The 20,646-nt window shown below is 58.0% G+C and overlaps 7 protein-coding genes across 7 annotated transcripts; 3 read left to right on the top strand and 4 right to left on the bottom strand.

Annotated features, from left to right (window-relative positions):
• The first annotated feature begins 3,523 nt into the window (after positions 1-3,523).
• K452DRAFT_138255 (uncharacterized protein) lies at positions 3,524-4,545 on the top strand. The gene has a single exon (XM_033535364.1). The coding sequence runs from the start codon at positions 3,981-3,983 to the stop codon at positions 4,491-4,493; it is 513 nt and encodes a 170-aa protein (XP_033392067.1). The 5' UTR covers positions 3,524-3,980; the 3' UTR covers positions 4,494-4,545.
• Positions 4,546-5,095: 550 nt separating this feature from the next.
• Positions 5,096-8,380, bottom strand: K452DRAFT_138269 (uncharacterized protein). The gene is made up of 4 exons (XM_033535365.1): positions 7,304-8,380; positions 5,907-7,212; positions 5,520-5,854; positions 5,096-5,470 (listed from the first exon to the last, which is right to left on the bottom strand). Exons 1-4 carry the CDS (start codon positions 8,015-8,017, stop codon positions 5,366-5,368), a joined length of 2,460 nt encoding a protein of 819 aa, XP_033392066.1. The 5' UTR covers positions 8,018-8,380; the 3' UTR covers positions 5,096-5,365.
• A 1,968-nt stretch (positions 8,381-10,348) lies between these two features.
• K452DRAFT_292485 (uncharacterized protein) lies at positions 10,349-10,708 on the top strand. The gene has a single exon (XM_033541384.1). The coding sequence runs from the start codon at positions 10,428-10,430 to the stop codon at positions 10,656-10,658; it is 231 nt and encodes a 76-aa protein (XP_033392065.1). The 5' UTR covers positions 10,349-10,427; the 3' UTR covers positions 10,659-10,708.
• Positions 10,709-11,570: 862 nt separating this feature from the next.
• K452DRAFT_138244 (uncharacterized protein) lies at positions 11,571-12,086 on the bottom strand. The gene has a single exon (XM_033535362.1). It carries the CDS (start codon positions 12,039-12,041, stop codon positions 11,604-11,606), a length of 438 nt encoding a protein of 145 aa, XP_033392064.1. The 5' UTR covers positions 12,042-12,086; the 3' UTR covers positions 11,571-11,603.
• Positions 12,087-13,478: 1,392 nt separating this feature from the next.
• K452DRAFT_362600 (uncharacterized protein) lies at positions 13,479-15,049 on the bottom strand. The gene is made up of 2 exons (XM_033546517.1): positions 14,899-15,049; positions 13,479-14,841 (listed from the first exon to the last, which is right to left on the bottom strand). The coding sequence occupies exons 1-2, from the start codon at positions 14,902-14,904 to the stop codon at positions 13,948-13,950; spliced, it is 900 nt and encodes a 299-aa protein (XP_033392063.1). The 5' UTR covers positions 14,905-15,049; the 3' UTR covers positions 13,479-13,947.
• A 1,386-nt stretch (positions 15,050-16,435) lies between these two features.
• Positions 16,436-18,576, bottom strand: K452DRAFT_280119 (uncharacterized protein). Its single transcript, XM_033539443.1, has 5 exons — positions 18,411-18,576; positions 18,281-18,351; positions 17,690-17,844; positions 16,579-17,637; positions 16,436-16,526 (listed from the first exon to the last, which is right to left on the bottom strand). The coding sequence occupies exons 2-5, from the start codon at positions 18,293-18,295 to the stop codon at positions 16,514-16,516; spliced, it is 1,242 nt and encodes a 413-aa protein (XP_033392062.1). The 5' UTR covers positions 18,296-18,351; positions 18,411-18,576; the 3' UTR covers positions 16,436-16,513.
• A 1,123-nt stretch (positions 18,577-19,699) lies between these two features.
• Positions 19,700-20,281, top strand: K452DRAFT_237686 (uncharacterized protein; the record flags this gene model as incomplete). The annotated part of the gene is made up of 1 exon (XM_033537607.1): positions 19,700-20,281. One exon carries the CDS (start codon positions 19,700-19,702, stop codon positions 20,279-20,281), a length of 582 nt encoding a protein of 193 aa, XP_033392061.1.
• Positions 20,282-20,646: the final 365 nt, after the last annotated feature.

Genomic DNA, 20,646 nt, shown 5'->3' with positions numbered 1-20,646 from the left:
CCGCTGCGGAGCTCGGCAATCTCGTTGCGCAGATCCTCAAGGACACCGTTCTCGGCCTCAAAGTGACGAGTGAGGTCACCCTTCTCTTGCTCGAGAACAGAGACCTTCTCCTGGAGAGAGGTGACGGTAGCGTCCAGAGCAGCCTTGTCCTGCTCGAGCTGCTCGTGAGCGGCCTTGAGCTCGGCCTGAGCGCCAGAGTCATCCTCCTGGCTGCGAGAAACATCGGCCTTGTCCTGCTCAAGAGAGGCAATCTTCTCCTGGAGAGCCGAAATGGTGGCATCCATGGAAGACTTCTCCTGCTCAAAGACACCGGTCAGAGCCTTGAGCTCTCCCTCGGAGCGGGTGACCTTGTCGGTCGATTCCTGCTCAAGAGCAATGATCCTCTCCTGCAGAGTGTCGACCTTGGCAATGGCGTCGGCCTTCTCCTGCTCGAGCTCATCCAGCTGCTTCTTGAGCTGGTCACCAGCCTCGAGCGTCTTGTCGGCAGCATCCTCGCGCATGGCAGTAAGCTTCTCCTCGAGAGCCTTGGACTCGGCCTTGTGCTGCTCGAGCTCCTCGGCGCGCTTAGCCAGACTCTCCTCCAGGGCACGCGCCTTCTCGGCCGCCTCCTGCTCGAAAGTGGCAAGCTTCGTCTCGAGAGTCTGGTGGGAAGCCAAAGCCTGCTCAAGCTCAGTGGAGCGGACCTTGAGGTTCTCCTCCAGAGCGCGAGTCTTGTCGGCGACGACGCTCTCGAACGAGGCAGTAAGCTCCTCGGCCTTGTCCTGGTGAGCCTTGGCAGCAGCCTTTTCTTGCTCGAGCTGGTCAACGTGCTGCTTCAGGGCCTCCTCGAAGCTGGCAGCCTTCTCGACGTGCTCCTTCTCGGCGGCAGCGAACGTATCCTTGAGAGACTGCATAGCGGTGCGCTCCTCTTCCAGCTGCTTCTGGTACTTCTCAAGCTCAGCCCTGAGGACGACGGTTTCCTCGCCACTGCCCTCCATGGCAGCGGTAAGGTCCCTCTCCAGAAGAGCAATCCTCTCGGTGTGCTCCTTCTCGGCGGTAGCGAACTTGTCCTGGAAGGATTGGGTCGAAAGACGCTCCTCCTCGAGCTGCTTGTGAGACTTTTCAATCTCAGCCTGAGCAGTTGCGCGCTCCTCTTCGAGCTGCTTCTGGGACTGCTCAAGCTCAACCTTAAGAGCGGAAGCCTCCTCACCGCTACCCTCCTTGGCAGCAGCAAGCTCAGCCTCCAGAGCAGCAATCCTCTCAGAGTTCTCCTTCTCGAGGCTGGCCAGCTTCTCTTGGAGAGAAGACGCAGCAGCGCGTTCCTCCTCAAGCTGCTTCAGGTGCTGGTCGAGCTCTGCCCTGAGCAAGTTCGCCTCCTCGCTGCTACCCTCCTTGGCGGCAGCAAGTTCCTTCTCGAGAAGAGCCATCTTTTCGGTCGAAGCCTCAAGCTCGCCGCGGGCCTTCTTGAGTTCCTCCTCAAGGCGGCCAGTAGCGGCGCTGTCTTCCATCTCGGCCGACGAGAGCTTAGCCTCGAGAGCCTCGATGGCCGAAGCCGCAGCGGTCCGCTCGTTGTCGAGCTTCTCCTTGTGGGCGGCAGCAGCCTCGTCGAGAGAGCGCTTGTGCATGTTGGATTCGGCAGCGAGGTCAAAGACCTTGCCCTCGAGCTCCTCGATCTTGCTGGTGAGGCTGTTGCGCTCGCCCTGAAGCCTCTGCTCGTAGCCTTCAATGTTGGCCTTGAGACGGTTGACCTCGTGCTCCGAGTCTTCCCTGACGGCGGCCAAGTCGATCTTGAGCTGGCTGATGGTGTCGGCGGAGCGGTTCTTCTCAGTCTCGAGCTCTTCGGCGAGACGCTTGACCTCGTCGTTGCCGCCCTCCTTGGCGGTGGAGAGTTCGGCCTCGAGCAGAGCAATGCGCTCGGCCGACTTGGTCTTCTCCATCTGGAGTTCCTCGTTGAGGCGAGCAGCGTCGTCGCTCGAGCCCTCCTTGGCAGCCGACAGCTCGCCTTCGAGCTGGCTGATCTTCTCCGCGGACGCCTTCTTCTCAAAGTCCATCTCTTCGTGCAGAGCCTTGAGCTGCTCCTCGACGCCGCTCTTGGCCTGCGAAAGCTGTTCCTCGAGCTCGCTGATCTTATCGGCAGAGGCCTTCCTCTCGGTCTCGAGTTCATCGTTGAGACGGCTGACCTCGTCGCTGGTGTTGCCAGACGCAGATGACAGCTCCGACTCGAGGCGAGCAATACGCTCCTCCGAAGACTTCCTCTCGGCATCGAGCTCCGCCTGAAGCTTCTTGGCCTCAGACAGCTCAGCCTCCATACCGGCGAGCTTCTCGGCCGACGACTTGCGCTCAGCCTCGAGGTCGGCCTCGAGCTGCGCGGTCTTTTCGGCGGCAATGCGCTTTTCCTCCTCCTTCTCGCGCTCGCGCTCGTCGAGTTCGTCCGACGCGCGGTCAATCTCAGCCTGAAGCTTGGCGAGAGTCTCGACGAGCTCCTTGTTCTGCTCATTGACCTCGGTGGTCTCGCCCTTGGACTGCTCAAGACGGTTCTTGACGTCCTCGAGCTCGACGGCCTTGAGCTTGAGCTCATCGTTCCGGCGACGAATGTCTTCGGTCTGAGCCTCCCAATCGCGCTGAGCAGTCTCCAAAGCACTGGCGTGCTCCTCGCGCTCGCGCTCTAGGTCACTCAACGCATCCGAAGTCTTTGAATCCGAAGAGGACTTGTCAGCTTGCATCTCTTCAATTTGGGATTCAAGCTCTTGGATTTTAGTCTCAAGAGCCTTGCGCTGGTCAAATTCGGCGGTGAGGTCGTGCATAATTTCATTTTGATCGCGAGAAGCATGGGAAACGTGGGACGCATCAGGACTCCTCACAGATTCATCCATCGACTCGGCGTTGCTGGGGAGGGCCGGCTCTTCTTCAGCCTCGGGCTCAGCCGGGGCAGCTGGCTCGGCCGGCTCGGCCGCGTCGGCCGTCTCAGCCTCAGCATCCGGAGCAGCGGGAGCTTCCTCCTCGACAGGAGTTTCGGGAATGGTGGGGCTGCGATCGACAGTCAGCAAAAGCCCTACGAGAGCGGGGTAAAATGGGTCAAAGTACATACCTCTTGAGCCCGTCACCAACAGAAGCCGGAGTGCCAGAGGTCGACGCCCTCTTCTCGGCGGTGCCACGAGCCGTCGAGACGGTGCCTGTCCGGGCACGCGTGGTCGACGTCGTCGAGGGCTTGGAAGAGGTCAATGAAGACCGCTTCGAGGCGGAGTCGGTTGTAGATGTGCGGGTAGGAACGGGAGGCCGCCTAGGAGTGGCGGAAGTGGTGGTAGTGGAGGGCGTGCGGCGAGCCGTCGAGGCCGTCGGGGCGGTAGCGCGGGAGGTGGCCGTGCCGGTCGAAGAAAGGCGCTTCGAGGCCACCGAGCCGGGCCGCTTGTTCTCCTCTCCCGAGCCTTGCTCGACGTCCGACACCATCCTGGCGACGGAGCCAGGGCGGGCCTTGGCGGCCGACGAGGCCGTCGATGTAGGGCGGGTGGGCGGTTTGTTCACATTGGTAGAGGAGGTGCGCGCGGCCGACGAGGCAGCCGTGGGCCTCGTGGCCGAGGCACGCGTTGTGGCAGGCGTGCGAGAAGTTGACGACATGATGGTCGAGGCCGGGCGACGAGGGGCACCGGTGACGCCGCTCTTTGCTGCAGAGCTCGAAGTGCTGGCGACGGAGGAGCTCTTCTTATGAGCGGGGGCTGCCGGTCTGGAGGGGTTCGAGTCAGCCGGAGCGGTCGACGTGGTCTCTTGATGCTCCGAGTCTGGCATTTTGTGGGTTCGGTGAAGATGCGGTCAAGGGAAGTAACAAGGACTCGGGACCAGACAACGACACACAACGGCGGGGCACGACGAGGAAAAGAGAAGGCAGAAGAAAAGGGAGCAGGAAAAAAGGAGAAGGGAAAAAACACGACTCGCAGGCGGGGACTTGTCGGGACTGGCAGCTGGAGTCGTTGAGAAAAAGATGGATTGTTCCTTCGGCAGGCGCGATGTGGTGTTCGCGGAGCACGGGGCAACACCCTCAGGGGCCCCCAGACCGCCCGTCGCCCCGCGCTGCACTGCCAAAGCTTCGCGAAAAAAAGCCGTGCCAGTGCGTGTGTCGACTGACAGCTCGCGACTCTCCTTCGCCGCTGGCAATTGATCGACAGCCCGGTGAGGCAGTGAAGCTTCCAGGCACAATGGTGGATGGGATGCCTCTCCCCGCTGCCGTTGCCGTTGCCGCCCCTGACCGCCTCCGCGCGCCACGCCCCTCCCGTCCCTACGCCGGCAGCCCTTCCCTGTCGGCCTGTCCCAAGTCCTGCTGCAACACCACCCCTCTCCCCAGCCGTGCCATGTTGATCCGACCGACTCTCTCCCTCTCGCCTACCATGAGCCGAGCCGCCGCGCGGGCTACTCTGATGACAAACTTTCACCGGACTCGCGGGCTGCTCGCATCACATCACATACGTCACTCACTCACTCACACACCGTGCACCACGCCAGAGCGACGAACCCAACCGTGACCATGAACCATTTTCCCTTATCCCACCCTCCCCCTCCCCCCACAGGCCCTCGACCAGCGAGCCCGTCGCAGTCAGTCCCCCTTTGTTCGGCCGAACGCTACAGTCTAAAGGGAAAAAGGGGATCGAAGGGGGAAAAAAAAAAAGACGGGGCCTTCAGAGTGAAACACTAAACCAAAAAAAATCAGGGAGAAACTGCCGAACCGCCCCCATGGCTCGTCTCCGCTCTCTCTTTCTCTCTCTCTCTCTCTCTCTCTCTCTCTGAAACCGCTATCCCTAGCCCGGAGTGTGTCGACGAAAGCAAGTTTGTGCTCATGAAGTAAAACGCCACGCATGCCTCGCCGTGGCTCGCTCGAACAGCGTGAGCCAGGATATCTTTCGTGAAAAAAAAAACGCAACAACGCAAGTCAAAAGGGGGGCGCGGGGGAAAAGCTCAAGGGAAACGGAGAGATAGCCAGACAGTCGATCGAATCCCATGCGTCGTTTCATGTCGGCAAGCATCCAACACCAGTGTATATTGAACTGGCTACAGCCGAAAACGCTCCGGAATGTTGTGCGAGTCAAATTGACTTAGCTATGCTGCCAAAGCTTCGCAGTGATTGGGTATCTGAACGGAGATTCCGATGCAAATGCTGAGATGAGGTCGGGGTCGCAGGCTCCAGCGTACGGGTTGCGGCGCGAGAGCACGGCAGCTCGGTCTGATGAAGCACTCGGTAGCACCTCTTGGCGTTCCGTTCTGCTGCCTTGTTTCGCCCTCGCATCGTTCGCGCCGGTCGTAGAGCCACATTTTTCATATAAAATAATACCACTTGAAAAAACTCGCTTCGACTAAAGCGGCGGTAGATCAGCTGTTTCTCAAAAAGGGATATGGAGCACTAAGCACCACCTTTCTTCTTGCGCTCCTCGGCACGCGCCTGACGTGCAGCCTTGACAAGCGGCGCCAGAGTGGCCAGCGGCTCAGCGGTTTGGATGAACGGGTGCTGCGATTTGGTCAGTACTGGCGCGCAATGTGAAAGGAGTCGTCCTTACAGTCAACAGGTCATGGGCGCTCGCGCGCTTGTCGGGGTCGACCTTGAGCGCGAAGCCAAGGAAGTCCTTGAAGATGGCCGTCAAGTTGTGCTCTTCCTTGATCGTTGGCGTGCCATTGGTCGCGATGAGCCAAAGCGCGCGGAGAGGCGACTCGTTCAGGTACGGAGGCTCGCCCTCGATCATTTCGATGGCCATGATGCCCAATGACCAGATGTCAACCTTCCGGCCGTACTCCTTGCGGGTGACGACCTCGGGGGCCATCCAGTAGGGCGTGCCAACCATGGTCGTGCGCTTGCGCTCAGACTCGTTGATCTGGGCGCAGAAACCGAAATCGGCTACGCGTGGTCAGGTACTAAACCGGTGAAGGGAAGGGGGCGCAGCACTTACTCAGCTTGATGTTACCCTCCATGGAGAGCAGAATGTTGTCCGACTTGATGTCACGGTGGATGACGCCCTTGGAGTGTAGGTGCTGCAGACCGCACAGCACCTCGCGCGAAACGGCAGCAATCTGGCCCTCGCTCATGATGTTGAACGTCACAACGTCGGTCAGCGAACCGCCCTCCATGTACTCCATGACGACCCAGAGGTCGGCCTTGACGAGGAAGGAATCGATAAAGTTGACAATGTTGCGATGCTTCGACTCGCGCATGACGAGAATCTCGTTGATGATCAGGTCCTTCTTGGGCTGCTGGTCGAGGTTCATCTGCTTGATGGCGACGCAGCGGTTCGTGCCCATCTGGTAAGCGGTGAAGACACCGCCCGAAGCACCCTGACCGATCTTGTTGAAATTGCGGTACATCTTGGTGGGATCAGAAGGATTGCAGATCGCGTTGAGGCGCTCGATGATGTTGCTGCCCTGCGCGCTCTCGCGCGGGCGCTGGCGAGGCCGACCACCAGGCGGCGCAGGGCCAACGCGTGCCGGCTGCTGAGGCATAGGGACGTTGTGCGGATCGGCATGCGCAAACTGCGGCTGCGGGGGTTGCGCCGACTGATACGGGTGTTGCTGGTAGTGGCGCTGGCTGCGCGAGCGTTCCAGCTGCTGCTGTTGCTGGCGAGCGATGGACTGCTGCGCGGCGAGCATGGCCTGCTGCTGCTGGTCCTGGTACTGCTGGACGGTGCCGGTGGCCGGGGCGCCGTGGTGAGCGGGGCCGGCGGCGGCGTCGTTGGTGTTGGCGCGGCTGCGGTGGCCTGCTGCTGCGTCGGTGGCAGGAGGAGTGTAGGTGGTGGCAGGGAGGTCCTCGGGGATGCGCTCGACGCCAGGCGCGGGCGGGGCGGGGCGCATCGGTACGACGTTGGATTGCGCCTGCGGAGGGCGGGGCGCGGGACGGTGTGGGACCATGCCGTTGCTGCTGCTCGACGAGGGCGAGGTGACGGGCGAGGCGCCGGCGCCGCCGCGAGGGACCGGAGGCGGCGCCCGAGGGTTCTCGAACGAGTCCTCAGTGCTACGAGGGAAACGCGGGCTGACGGGCGGGCTCAACAGCGGCGTTCCCCCGCCGGCCGAGTGGCCTGGAGTCGTCACATAGTTGCTAGGCTGAGCGTGACCGATCTTGTCCCAGATGTGGTCGTCGGAGCGACTCGACGTGTTTTCCTGGTAGAATGCGACGACGTCGGTGAGGACCTCGGGGTTCTTCTTCTGCTCCTGCTCGTCGATGCCGTTGGCCTTGAGGATCTGCTGCCATTCGCGGGGCAGGCCCTAGGAAAGAAATGTCAGTTGGGACGTGGGACCGGGCCGGGCTAGCTGGCGGGACGGCGGGATGCGACCGACGAAGGCATTTTGGACTTACCGTGAACTCGCCCGTGTCATTGTCAATCGACACGTGGGTGACGTGGAGCGGATTGGTGGGCGTCGAGATGGTCGGGCGACGCGGCGAACCGACCAGGCCGCTGACAAAATTGGTGAAGCCCGTCTTGGTCTTCTTCAGGGTGTCGGGGCGGGAGAGCTTGGAGGGCTTGACCTCGCCCGAGAAGCGTTTGTTGTCGCGATCCGAGGCGGCCGAGGGCGTGGTTATCGTCTCCATCTTCCTGCCGAGGGCGCCAAAGCTCGCAGACTGTCTCAGACGCGGAGTGAACAGGCGGGCATCCGCGGTGCGCGAATGCTGGGGCGGCGGGGGGCGTTGTTGTTGTTGTTGATGTTTGGTGGGCGAGGACTGGATCTCGTTGATGTTTTGGCAGAGACCCTGGGCGTCAAACGGCGACCCAATGAGGTCGTCGTTGGCCTTGTCGGTAAACGAGCGGCGGAGGGCGGGCGGGTGTTGTTGGTGGTCGAGCGACGAGTTGGAGGCCGACAGGAACTCGGCCGTGGGACTGCGGCGGTGATGGTGGCCGAGCTGCTTGAGGGTGTGAGGGTAGGTGGGAGCCGAGGGGGCTCTGCGCAGGGAGCGGGCGGCGGGATTGGGATTGTAGGAGACGGGCGGCGGGCCCCTCTTGGTCAGCCTGCGGTGCTCGCGCGTGGTGTTGGTGTGCTGGAGCTGCTGGCCCTCAGCAGATGGGTGCTCCATGACGGGCCGGCCGGCTTTTCCCTTTTTCCCTTTTTCCTTTCAATGGGGGTGCTGACGTTTCCCACCGTTACTCAGAACCTGCAGCAGGGCGGATTGGCGAGGGTGCAGCAGCAGCAGCAGCAACAGCAACAGCAACAGCAAACAGCAACGTGGAGAGTAGTTAGAGTGTGCAGAGAGCGGCGAGAAGGGCGCGAGAGCGAGAGGACGGCCCTTACTACTGTGCACGGAGCCCGCAGGGGCTGGGCCAAAGAAAGAGAGTTGAGAGTATCGGTCCGCCCTTCTCTCTCTCGTCTGGCCCTCAATCTCGCCTCCAAAAGGTTACGAAGTAGCTTCCCCCCCCAGCGCGCCCCCCTCCCCGCCCGTTGTGCGAGCGCCCAGCCTGGCGTTTCAGACGCCGATCCCTAATCTCTCGAAACGGCGGCAAGGTTCACGACACGTGCCATGCTAACCCAGAGCCTCTTGTTGAAGGGCCGCGCACACCACCCTCGGCCCACGCCCGTGATCTGCCGTCCCTTGCCCGCTTCCAGTCGCATACCCTACATAAGCGAGATGAAGCTGTTGGAATGCTCGGGCCTGGCCATTGGGCTTTGCGTTTTTTTTTTTTTCTTTTCTTTTTTTCTTATTTCTTTTAAACTGCCACTGCCCGTCTTGCGTGCTGGCTGGAACCCTACCTAGGCTTGATTGCTTTCTCTCCACCCCGCCCCCACGCACGTCACTTGTCGTGCTATGTCCCGGTGCTTCTTTTCCCTTCCCGTGCTTCTCTTCCCTTCCCGTGCCGAAGACCTGATCATGTGTCTGATGATACCTAATGAAAGGAAGAAACCTGTCGAGAATCCTCAGCCCTGCCCAGCCCTATCTACCCTAAGCCCGGGACAGATCGTCGACGATCCCATCCATCCACGATCCAACAGCGTGTCTCCTCCTCCCCGCGGGGTCCAGCAAGCCACCCAACGTCCGCAAGCGCGCTTCGCCATCTAGCGAGACAGGGAATCGTCTTTGCCCAGCGTGCCCAGCTAGAATACAAGCCCAAGTCCTACTAACTAGTAGACATGAGTAAATAAAAAAGTCTTCTAGCACACACACACACAAGTAGAAATCTCGCCATCACCACAACAATGAAATCCCACGCACCCGGCAAAAACAGCCGTTAGCACCATTAGTCCCTACCGTACCGTACACCCCAACACCAACCAACCAAGCCCGCCCAAGCCCAGGCAGAGCCCAGTCCAGCCAACAGCCTCAGGCGCACCGCCGCCGCTGACGCTGCTCGCGCAGGCCAAAAGCACGCGCGCAGCCGCCACAGCGCCAACGCATGGCAGTAGGCAGTCCCTTTCCCCGCACACCCACGCCAGGGCACGCCAGGGCAGGCCAGGGTCTCGTCGCGCGCGCGCCGGCGCTTGTCCCTGGCCTGCCTTGCCCTGGCCTGTCCTGGCTGAACCCGTGCGTGCGTGCGTGCGTGCGTGCGTGCGCCTGGTTCTGGTTCGTACGAGCAGTAGGTAACTAGGTAGTTAGGCTGGCAGGCTGGCAGGTGGTCTAGTCGGCACTACCACCAGGGAAGAGGGGAAGAAGGAAAAAGAAAGGAAAGGAAAGGGCTGCACCAGTGCCTGCGTCTGCGTCTGCGTCTGTGTCTGCGCCGGTGCCGGCGCCAGCGTTGACGCCCTACGGATTACCTGTATATGTGTATGTATGCATGCGTGCGTGTGCGAAGATAGGTGCTCTAGGTGTTTGTAGCGTGCCTAGGCAGGTTTCGTGGATATTAGGTAGGAGTAGACTGTTTATGACACGCATATACATGCGTAGGTACGTAGTTCTACCACTATCACCACCAGCGCCGCCAGCACCAGCAACACAGCGTCAGCACCAGCGTCAACGTCGCGGGCCGGGCCTTGCCTTGCCTCGCCTTATTCCGTATGTACCTTGCCTTACCTACATATATACACACACACATATACATCCTCTCGAACCGTGGCTCACCCACCCCACTTAAACCCAACCCAACCCAACCTCATCTCATCTTGCCTCATCTCGCCTCATCTCATCACATCTCACTCGCCTCACCACCTAACTATGCACCATCAGACATCAGACACGCACGCGCGCGCCTGGCCTGCCTAACAGCTGCGGGAGGGAATTCTTCGGGCGGCTTGCGCAGAAACGCGCCGACCTACCGCCCGCGCGTGTCTCTAGTGCTGGGTGCGGGCTGAGACATGAGGCTGGGTTTGAAACGGGTGTGCGTGGAGGGAGCCTGGAGAGAGGACAGGACAGGGCAGGCAGGGCAGGGCAGAGAAGGACAGGACAAGGCAGGGCAGAATCTTGCTGCTGCTGCTGTTGTGTGCTGTCGTGTGCTCGACTGTGCAGTGCGTGCAGTGCGTGCAGCAAGCAAGCAAGCAAGCAAGCAATTACCTACCTTATGTACCTACCTACGTACCCTACCTATCTATCTACGAACCGTGGCATCTTCAAGCCAGCCGCCATCACCCCTCATCTCCCTCCGCATCATCTCATCTCATCTCCCACAGCAGCTGCGCGCTTGCTCCCTCGATCATCCCTCCCCTTCCTTTCATCCATCCGTCACAACGCGCACGCCGTCGCTGTCGCCAGCCCAGCCCAGCACAGCAGCTCTCGTCGACGGAGATCGTGATCGTGATCATGATCGTGATCGATGACGATCGGAAGCACGCACGGCACGCCTAGAGCAGATCGACAGCAGCAGGTAGAGTACAGTACATAGGGAGGGCTCGCTTATCTCGACGGACGGGGGTTGAGCTTGCAACGCCAACGCAGGCCGAGTCACGGACGGGAGCAACGAGCAACAACTAACGAGCTTCTCGCCCAACCATCGCGCGCGGAAGGAAGGCGTTGATGCTCGACACGATGCTTGACGCTTGACACTAGGTAGGTGTACGGAGTGTATGTATGTACGATACGGCGATGCTCCCAGCCCCAGCCCCTGTCCCTGCTCCTTGAGTAGTGAGTGAGTAGTCCTGGCACGACACGAACGACGGCTCCGCAGCCTGTCGTTGGTGCTGCTTTTGCTGCTTCTGCCGCTGTCGCCGTCGCTGTCGCTCGCTGCCCCGATGACTGATGCGCCCGGCCGGCACCGGCACCAGCACCAGCACCGGCGGTCGCCGCTACCTAGGAGTAGAGTAGAGTACTCTACTCGCGTGCTAGAGGCCTAGCGCCCGCGCCGCCATGCTCCAGCAACGAAGGGGGCAGCGCGTTGATTTACCTATGGTACTCTAGAAGCAGGAGGAAGGAAGGCGCGGAAGCGGTCGCTCGGCGGCGTCGTAGTGGTCGAAGGGGGTGCTGGGTTGGATTGGTGGCTTAGGAGGCTCTACTCCTATGTACCCAATTCGGCTTTTCTTGTTCTTTTTCTTTTCTTTTTTCCTTTTGCGCTGCTACAATTCAGAGTCTACTTCTCTTCTCTTATTGCTGCTTTTCCCCTCGCTGCTGCTGCACCTGCTGCTAGTATACCGTGCCGCGCGGTCGTTGCCGGCGCCTCCCGGGTCGTCGTCTTAGGTGTAGGAGTAGCTGCAAAGGCAGAGCAGTGGGGGAGCACTAGCTACGTAGCGAGGACAGTAGCACCTCAGGACCCTCTCTCCCTCCGTCCATCCCCCGCCACAGCTCCGCTGCTTCCGCTGTTAGCCTGCGACATTTCGCCCGCGCCTGCTCTCTCTCTCTCTCTCTCTCTCCGTCGCTTTCCTCTTCCACATACGCATACACACACACGCACATACATCCGACCAACCAACACATCTACACCTACGCGCGCGCAACCATGGCCGCCGCCCCGCCCCCCTCCAGCGACCCCGACACCCACGCCCACGCCAACATCCACGTCCACGCCGACGACGCCGACGCCGACAATATCTTCCCGCGCTACCTGCCTGCCGACGACGACGGGCCAGACGAGGTGCAGCGGTACATTGTCAGCGGCAAGTCTGCCCTCGCATAAACCCATCCCCACAAACCCGCAAACCCACCCAACCCCATCCCAAACTCCCCTTCCCCACACCCATGCCATTCCCCACCCCAAACCCAGCCCCAACCCAACTAACACACGCCCCTCACAGTCCTCACGTCCCCCACATCCCCCGCCTCCCTCACGCACCCCGCCGCCCGCACCCTCGCATCCCAGTACCGCTGCCTCAACGGACTCGACCTCAAGACCGCGTCAGTCGGCGAGCTCCAAGCAGCCCTCGGCCCGCAGCACGGCGCGCACGTGTTCCAGGCCGTCGACAGCCACATGCCGCAGCTGTCGGCCGTGGCCGCGAGCGTCAAGAAGGCTGCAAGAGGATGGGGCATCGAGATCTTGGGCGATCGGGAGCAGAGCGAGAGCTGTCCGGCTAGTGTGGCTGCTAGTAGGGTGGCTAGTAGGGTGGGGAGTCGGGTTGGGAGCAGGCGGGGGAGTGTGGATGTTGATGAGGATGCGGGGGGGTTTTTGGGGGTGGGTGGGCTGGGGCATGGTGGTGCGCATGGGCATGGCCATGGAGGCTTAGGCGCGGGCTTGGGCAGCCATTTAGAGCGGCTGGAGGAGTGGGACGGGGAAAGGGAGCGGGATGGGCGGTGGGGAGGTGGTGCGAGCGGGGAAGAAGAAGAGGAGGTTTTGCGGGGGAGTGGAAGGGAGGGCGCGGCCGTGGCGGGTGGGGAGGGCGCGCCGGGCTTGGTGCATCGGAAACGGGGGGCTGCTGGTGCTGTGGTGGAGGAGGAGTAGGGGGTGCGGAGGGTGGGGTGCTGGGTGTGGGGAGAGGGGGGGGGGAAGGGTGTAATGGGTGCGTAGGTGTGTTTATACGTGGGTGTGTGTTGGGATGTATAAAAGCTGTCATTGTATCTACGGAAGGTGGGTGTGGTGTGCGTAACAGCTAAAAAAAGCAGAAAGTTGTATATATGGAAGACGCTCCAAAGCTACCTATTAACAAGTCTTTAAATCTCAAAAAGCATATTCGCCGTAAACAAAAAACTAAGAGATAGATCTAAAGCGAAAAAGATGAATATGTACGCTGTATACGAATTAGCGAAGGCCTTAATTATATTTACTCAATAGCCTTTTAAATCATGAATATACCTATACATCCTCATATACACTAGAGATTATACTGCTCTTTCTTGCGAGGTTCGTCCTCTTTTGTCTGCCTAATATAAGAAGATATCGACATAGACGGTCAAGTCACATTAAAGTTAATTCAAGAGTCACCAAACACCACAAGACCGGCAAAAGAGCTTATTAAATCCACCGCAACCAACCCATGCCTCTCCCGACAATCTCGCAGCAGAAACACGCACATCCCTACAAAAACACCACAAACCCTTTGTCCATCACCCCATCAATCCACAAGCCTTGCTCCACTTATATCCAGCCAGTATCAGCACGCAAGTCTCGACATTTTCTATCTAATTTATTTCTATGACCATTTGCGAAAGAACACCCTGGATTGAGATGACGGACAGGAATATGCTTTGGCTGTGCTTGCAATGTGTGGTATTGACTACAGAAAATAATTCTTTATAGCGCTTGCACTTGTACTTTTCTAGGTAGATCTAGTTACTCCGTGGATGCAGCCCTGCTTCCGCTTGGCCCGCCCCGTACCCGCCGCCCAATTGCCGAAAATGCTGATCTGGTCGCGGCGTCGGCCAGTTCCTGGTTCTGCGCCGCTGGGTTCGAAGACCAGGGCGGTTGATCCCATGGCTTCGGATGCCGTTCCTTTTACAGCCTCAAGTGGATTTTGAGGAATGCCTCGCCGCGAGTAGGAGTACGTTGCCGCGTACAACTTGACAATGTACAACAAGAGCCACCTTCTTTCGCAGGACGCCGCCCAGACGCCGAAACCCCCATAAGAACTTTTGAAACTCCACTGCACGCGGCTTCGTCCAGCCGCCGAGTCGCATATCCCGCTCTTACGCGCTTCCTACCCACCATGCCCTTGCGCTCCTCACAGGTAGTCCTTCTTCTTAGCCGTGCGCGTGTACTGGTTCATATGCCACTCGACATCGCCGTCCTTATTCTCGAGCGTGCCGCCCCTAATCTCAAACAGACGCATCGTCATACGGGGCCCGACCTCGGCGAGCTCGACGCTCTGGTACCCCGTCTGCACAAACACATGATGGCGGACCTCGATGCTATCCTCGCGGTTCACAAACGTGACGACGCGGCTGCCAACGTCCTTGCTGGTGATGGCGGCGCTGGCACGCGGCGGAAACAAGTGCTTCAGGATCTTGACGACGCGCTTGCCGAGCGGGGACGAGAAGCCCTCGAAGATTAGGTGCGGATAGCTCTCAGAGACGGTGCCGCGCGCGGCGTTCGGGATGTCGTGGCGCAGGACGACGTTGTGCAGGGAGAAGGAGGCGGTCGGGCCATGCGGGAAGTGCGAGACCGTCAGCGCCGTGGGCGTGCCGCGGTGTTCGTGCAGCAGCACCACGTCGCTCAGCCCCGCCGCCTTCGCGCTCCCCACGATGTTCGGCAGGATGAGGTTTCCGCGGTTGACGCGCACGCTCGTCGGCAGCAATAGTCGGATCTCCTTCGCGAATGCCCCCAGTCGCGTGCTCGGGTCGCGCGACGTCGTCACTAGCACCCGCGGATCTACCACCCCGCTCAGCTGCGCGTACTCGTCGTCCAGCTCCAGCGCTTCCGCCGTCGTTCGGTCGTCCGTCGACTCGTCGTACTTGTAGTCCGCGCGCAGTGCCTTGTCGTTTGCGATGTTGGGGTCCAGCGGCTTTCCGCTGGCGAGCGACGCTCGTAGCGCCGCGCGCTTGGAGGCAATTTCTGCATCGCGCAGTGTCAGTGCGCGCCGGTAGAGGTAGTCACGGCGCTGGCGGGCTTGTCGGCGCTGCGAGAGTGGTGGTTAGCGAAGAGGCGGAGGAAGCGGAGAGAGCAAATCTTTTACAATCATGGTGGTGATGGGACGTGGAGTTTCTGTTCTGATTGCCGCGGGCTATGCTAGGTGGACGTAGTGTTTTTGTCGTCCGGGGTATCGAGGGAGCGCTATAGGGTATCGAGGCAGTGTGAATTAAGGGTTGAAAGGCGGTGGTGAGGTCAACTTTTTTGCGGAGGTGCTGTAGGGCCGATGTTGATTCGTCGGCGATAAGATCACAAGCAGGCGGTGACTTTGGCGGTCGGCGCCGCTATTCCTTGGACACGAACACGACAGCACCAGTTAAGTTATCATAGTATGTGTGTGCTAGACCTTCTCCCTCAAGTCCAGGGCTCTGGCTTGTAAGTAGACAGGAAGTATTCCACGGAGACTGCTTATATCCTTCTCTATCTCGTCGGTGAAGCTCATAGGAGGTTACATCGCAAAGTGTGAGGAGACGTACACGTATGCTTGGTTGGCATTTACGGGACGATACAAACAATTGTCTGGATATAATTTAGAGTTTTAAAAGAGCATGTATGAAATTCGCTATCGCGGCCGTGGTATCTGAATCTGACTCCGAATCTGAAACTGCAGCCCTGCCATTCTTGCCTGCTTGCTCGCTTGCTCGCAACGCTCGTCCGTTAAGTCGTAGTAGGAAAGCCAGTTTAAGCACACTGTGCGCATCCCGCAGTAGCAGGAACAGAGCTGAATCTGCCACTGTGCCAACCCCCGTAATGGTCAACGCCCAAAACTCCCCAAACCAAAAAAGTGTGTCGGTCCATTCATCCTCAATCAGTCATGAGGCGCTCGGCACCGCTGTTCCAGCAACAGGTCTCCGTTCCCGCCCATGAGATTCGATCTTCGGTTACATGACAGTGCAAGGCAGGAAGCAGCATGTGCACTCCCCGTCGTCGCCGCATGGGCAGCTGAGGCAGCCCGTCTTGATGGGCTTGGGCTTGATGATGGAGGTGCTGGAGGTCGTGGAGCCGGGCATTGTGGCGGTGTAGAAGGTCTCGATTGAAGGTAGATTGAAGAAGAGCGAAAGTGTTGTCTGCTGTTGCATCTGTTAGCGCGTGCGTTTGGAAGCAAAAGGCAGAGATGTGGTGTGGGCGGAGGTGAGGCGGTGGGACGGGCGCTTACGTTGTGAGGTGTGGTCTGTGTCGCGCGCGTTGGTTGGACTTGAGCGATGGAGAGAGGGCTGCGCGAGATATATGTAGGATTGACCAAGGGCGTCAAGGAGAGGGATCGTGAATTGTGAGGTCGTCAGGTAAATGAAGGGGCTGGGGCGATGTTATAGCTATGGGTTGGTGGTTCCAGGCTTCGGTGATGCACGACCGAGGAGGCGGTGCTGCGTGGCGCGGCGGGTGATGACGCAGCGTTTCCGGGTTGGTGTGGGGCTTAGACGGCCGACACGCCTCCCCGCCTCTTGTGCAATCCGACCAACATTAAACTTTGGTCATGTTGTCAAGTGTGTTGGAAAAGAAATGCGAAAAGGCGTTCGAGCGCAGAATGGCAATGAGTATCGAATATGTTGAATCCCCCGGGTATTCATCGCCATTACACCGTTACGTGCATTCTTTTTTTTTTGATATCAACTACATCAAAAACAATAATCGTAACCGTCAATCATCCAAGCACAAAGCAGCTAAATATCCCTCCTGTGAAATTGTCAGGTCTTGCTTGCTCACCAACACTGCATTGTTAACTCACCATGTCATTCCATCGTGGTCCACTTTCACAGCATTCCTGTCCGCAAAGGGGTTGTCTTCATCTTCTTCTTCCTCTTCTGGTTCGCTCTCGCTTTCCTGCGCCTTTTGCTTCCCGGCTCCCATACCACCAGGCCTCGGCGGTTGCGGTGGTGGGCTGTCGCCGAGATTCAATCCCGCCAATTGATCCTCTGCGGTGGGAGACCTCACAGGGGTCATCACTGGATGGCCGGTGTACTCCGGGTCCGAGTCGCTGTCATCGTCGATGGACTTGTCCATAATTTCATACGACATGAGCGCCTTGACCAGCTCGTCGTTGGCGCTGAGGAGACTTCCGATCCATTGCTCCGACTCCACCAGCTGGATGTAGCGCAGGATTTGGCGGCGGAGCTTCTTGCATGTCTCGAAGCGCTTTACAACCTCTGAGTTCTCTGATACCTGCTGCTGCTCGCGGTTGATGAGCTGGAGTGCGTTCAGAAGATTGTTACTAGCAACAGAAGCTGAAGCAATGGCCTCCAGTAACTGTGGCTTTTCTTTCTCGAGGTTGAAAGGCTGGGATTTGGATCGCTTGTGCTTCTTGTCCTTGTCCTTGGAACCAAATAGGGAAGACCCGCTGGACAAGGGGCCAGCAGACGAAAGGCTTAGCGGACGAGATGAGCCGGCAGCGGCGGACCCGCTCCGCGATCCCCTTGTTCCTGTAGGCGAGACTGGTGTAACAGGTGTAACGGGTGAGGATGGCGTCTCGCGCTCCGCCTCGGCCTCGGTTTCCTTCAGGACCTTTGATTGGTGAGGCTGGGGCCTCTTAGTTTGCGGAAGTTGCTTGTATAGCTGGGCAATTCCCTCTAAACCAGGCTTGCCTTTGTACGCTACAGCCCATTGCCGGAAGAGGACGTTGCATTTTGCTTTGACCTCCTGCTCTACCATCTCATCGCGAGCAAGGAGACGCAGGCGCTCGAGAAGGGGTTCATCTGCGAACGCGCGCTGGAAGCGAATACCGGCATTCTGGATCAACCCGTCCAGAATAGTCAAAGCACGTAGTTGACGATGAATGTTGCCGTACTTTCTAGAGATCGCTTGAGTCTCATGTCGAATATAGGTCAGTCTTGCAGACTCACAGCTTCTTCCGAATAGCCCGGGCGGCTTCCTGAGGCCCAGAGTCCTGGATTCGGATCACTTCGATGAGGTCGACAATCCCACCCAGATCATTTTCCTCGTACTGTTCGCTTGTGAGGCGATCAATCTGGACCGTGACGGCCGAATATGGCTTCCTCTGTTTGGCAGGCGGGCAGTCAGCCTTTTGCACGAAAAGCGGACGACGGTCAGGAAGCAAGAAGCGTGCTGTCACATCGATCAAGGCAAACACAAATAAATTCTTGCTTGCAGGAGACTATCATGGTGGTCCGGGATTCCAAACGAAATAGGGAATAGTCAAACCTGGTTACAACAACTTGGCTGGTCAGTAGCTGCCGATTGTTAGACTAGCCTTGGCTGTTTACGACGTTCCCTCGTTAGAACGGCAATGGTATGCGAAAGGCTACGCAAAACGTAGCTGCTTATACCGCTGAACGTCTTTTTGGGTCGGAATTCACCGAGTAGCTCAAGCGTTGTAACCAGGTTTGACTGTATCAAAGCATTTGAAGCCTCCGAGAAAAGGCTTGCCAACGTGAAGCAAAGCAATGTAAGAAACTGATCGGCCTTGGACTTACAGAGCTGCTGAACATGGCGAATTCTGGCTTCTTTCAGATTCTCGTTGATGACCTGCCGAAAGAAAGATCTGCTTAGCATACGATGTCAGTCGACTACTGCTTAAGAGAAAGGCGGTGAATGGCGCCTTACAAGCTTGCAGTTGCGTGTTGCCGGCTACTGGTACCTGCTGCGGCTGCCTGCGATGCGAGGCACGGGTGTTCAAAGAAGGCGTACGGTACTGAGACCTGCAGAGAGCAACATGCACATGGGTTTGAGGTCGGAGAAAAGGCCAGAAAGTAATGACGACAAATCGTGGTGTTGAAGTTCGGGCTGCAGTCACCTGCCATAACCCAAAGCTATTCTTGCCCCACCGGGCTGGCGCGCTAGGTATCGATAGCGATCCCAATTTCCGGCAACTGCCCGCCGGCTGCCCGCCATCACCCGTGCCGCTCCACCCCGCACCTGTCTCACTCGACCGCTGCATCCCAGTCGCTGCATGAGTGCTACCGCCGCGCTGTTTCACATGCCGAGTGGCAAGGGTCAAACCTGATATGGAGTACATGTCTACCTACGCTTGAGCTTTTCGCGTTTCTCTTCTGCTAACTTCCTGCAGCCGACCGTCCGGCGCTACTGGCTTCACGCCGGTCAACAGACCTGAAGGCTTCATAGCAAAGGAGCCGTCGTTCCAGTCCCCCCAGCCAGACGCAGAAAATTCAGCCCAAAATGACGATGCTGAAGCTGCTCACGCCAACCGTTCTAAGAGGAACCCCTTGGTTCAAGAGTATCTTAGGCCTCGTCGGGCGGGTAGCCACAGCTCCATGTTCGAACGCGCAGCTATCTCAAATGGTGAAGAGTTGACTAGCAACAAGCGACGAAAAACGAAAATCGGCACGCGTTCGAAGACCAATGCGGCTCAAGCGAAGACCGGTCCCAGTACGCGCCCAAAAGCCAATCCATCAGGACCGAAAGAAAAGCAGGCAGCCCAAGAGGTGACCGATACCGCCGCTGTAGAGCTGACTGCGAAGGCTCGATCCGACTCAAGTGTTACCACGGAACCTGAACTTACAAAGGTTGAAGGCGACTCAACTACTCACGACAGTGGCCTCACGAGGACTAACTCCGTTCAGCTATCAGTGCTTGCTCCTGTCACTTCTATGGACCGTATTGCAGCAGGCACTAATCTGGGTACAACAGTCTACAATGGACATCCTCAGTTGAACAGTCATGTCTCGCACAACCATATCAGGTCAACCTACACAATACCCAGTGATCCTGTGGATGACGTGATGACCGACGCTCCCCAAACAACCGACTCCGAAACGTTTGAAGACGAATGGTTTACAATTGAAGATATCGATGCACTGCCAGAGTTCAAAGAGCCGGTCGAAGCAAGCACGACGGAAAGTATTCAAAGTCGTGGCTTATCTGGAGAAATTTCAATGCCAAAACCAAGTTCAGGACCTGCCAAGTCTCCCCTCGTCGTTAAGCCTCTCGTGAGACCTCCATTCCCCAAGCTGGTTCCAGATCGTTCGCCCATAGTTGGGCTCTCTTCAGCGCTCTCCATGCGTACTTGCTTTCGAGTAGGAGAAGCAATCAACGTCGGCAGTCGAGCCATACGGGAAGGTGTACAAGTGTTCATTGAGCTATATGCTAGAGTTCGCTCATCATACAGAGAACCGCGAGGTGTGAAGCAGCATTTTGTCTTCGTGGACCTCTTTCACGACCATCAGCCATATCTTTCCGGCATTCAACAAAACTGGAAAGGTGTCGAACTTTGGGACCGGGATAGCAGCAAGTTTCTGGAGCCATCCGATTCTCCGCGGATGTGTCGCTGCATGGGACAGATGAAAAAAGAGGACAACATGTGGAAACTAACCGTATTCAACATCTGGGAAGCCACCATGGACGACGTTGAGTATGTTTTCGGGATCATAAAAGACAGCTATCAGCCAGAAACAATTTCCAATGGCTTTGAGCATTCTTTTGCTAACTGGCGCACCTTCTTTACAAACATCATTTAAATCAGGTAATAACTATGTGGGGAGTTGCAGGCCAGGCTGATGCTATCATGAGATCATGAGTTTCACTATGGGCTTTATATCGATGGTCTGTCTATTTTCGGAACTTACTTGCAGGGATATCGGCGGCAAGAGATCACGCTCAGGAACAGAAGATGCTAAAGAAGGGACTTTATGTAGTAACGTCTATCACCGTTTAACGAAATAGAGAATGATACAATCATTTACTATAGAAAACTTATTGTCTACCTACATGTCTAAGTCGTGATCAGTGAGAATGTTTTGGAACTCACATTTACAAATATCCTGACCGGCTTTTGTTTCCACTCCGTATAATTTTCCACTCCGTATAAATGTTATCGCTTGAT

This window comes from Aplosporella prunicola (assembly GCF_010093885.1).
Source record: "Aplosporella prunicola CBS 121167 unplaced genomic scaffold K452scaffold_51, whole genome shotgun sequence".
Classification (NCBI taxonomy): Eukaryota; Fungi; Ascomycota; class Dothideomycetes; order Botryosphaeriales; family Aplosporellaceae; genus Aplosporella; species Aplosporella prunicola.
The sequence above is the reverse complement of the archived record's forward strand: the minus strand, read 5'-3'. Positions and strand labels throughout refer to the sequence as shown.

Coding starts and splice junctions, on each gene's coding strand:
- K452DRAFT_138255 (XM_033535364.1), top strand. CDS start 3,981: ATGTGGTGTTCGCGGAGCACGGGGCAACACCCTCAGGGGCCCCCAGAC.
- K452DRAFT_138244 (XM_033535362.1), bottom strand. CDS start 12,041: ATGGCATGGGTGTGGGGAAGGGGAGTTTGGGATGGGGTTGGGTGGGTT.
- K452DRAFT_280119 (XM_033539443.1), bottom strand. Junction 17,638..17,689: donor CGGGCTATTCGGAAGAAGCT/GTGAGTCTGCAA, acceptor AGCGATCTCTAG/AAAGTACGGCAACATTCATC.
- K452DRAFT_292485 (XM_033541384.1), top strand. CDS start 10,428: ATGTACCTACCTACGTACCCTACCTATCTATCTACGAACCGTGGCATC.
- K452DRAFT_138269 (XM_033535365.1), bottom strand. CDS start 8,017: ATGGAGCACCCATCTGCTGAGGGCCAGCAGCTCCAGCACACCAACACC. Junction 5,855..5,906: donor GGAGGGTAACATCAAGCTGA/GTAAGTGCTGCG, acceptor GACCACGCGTAG/CCGATTTCGGTTTCTGCGCC. Junction 5,471..5,519: donor GCGCCCATGACCTGTTGACT/GTAAGGACGACT, acceptor ACCAAATCGCAG/CACCCGTTCATCCAAACCGC.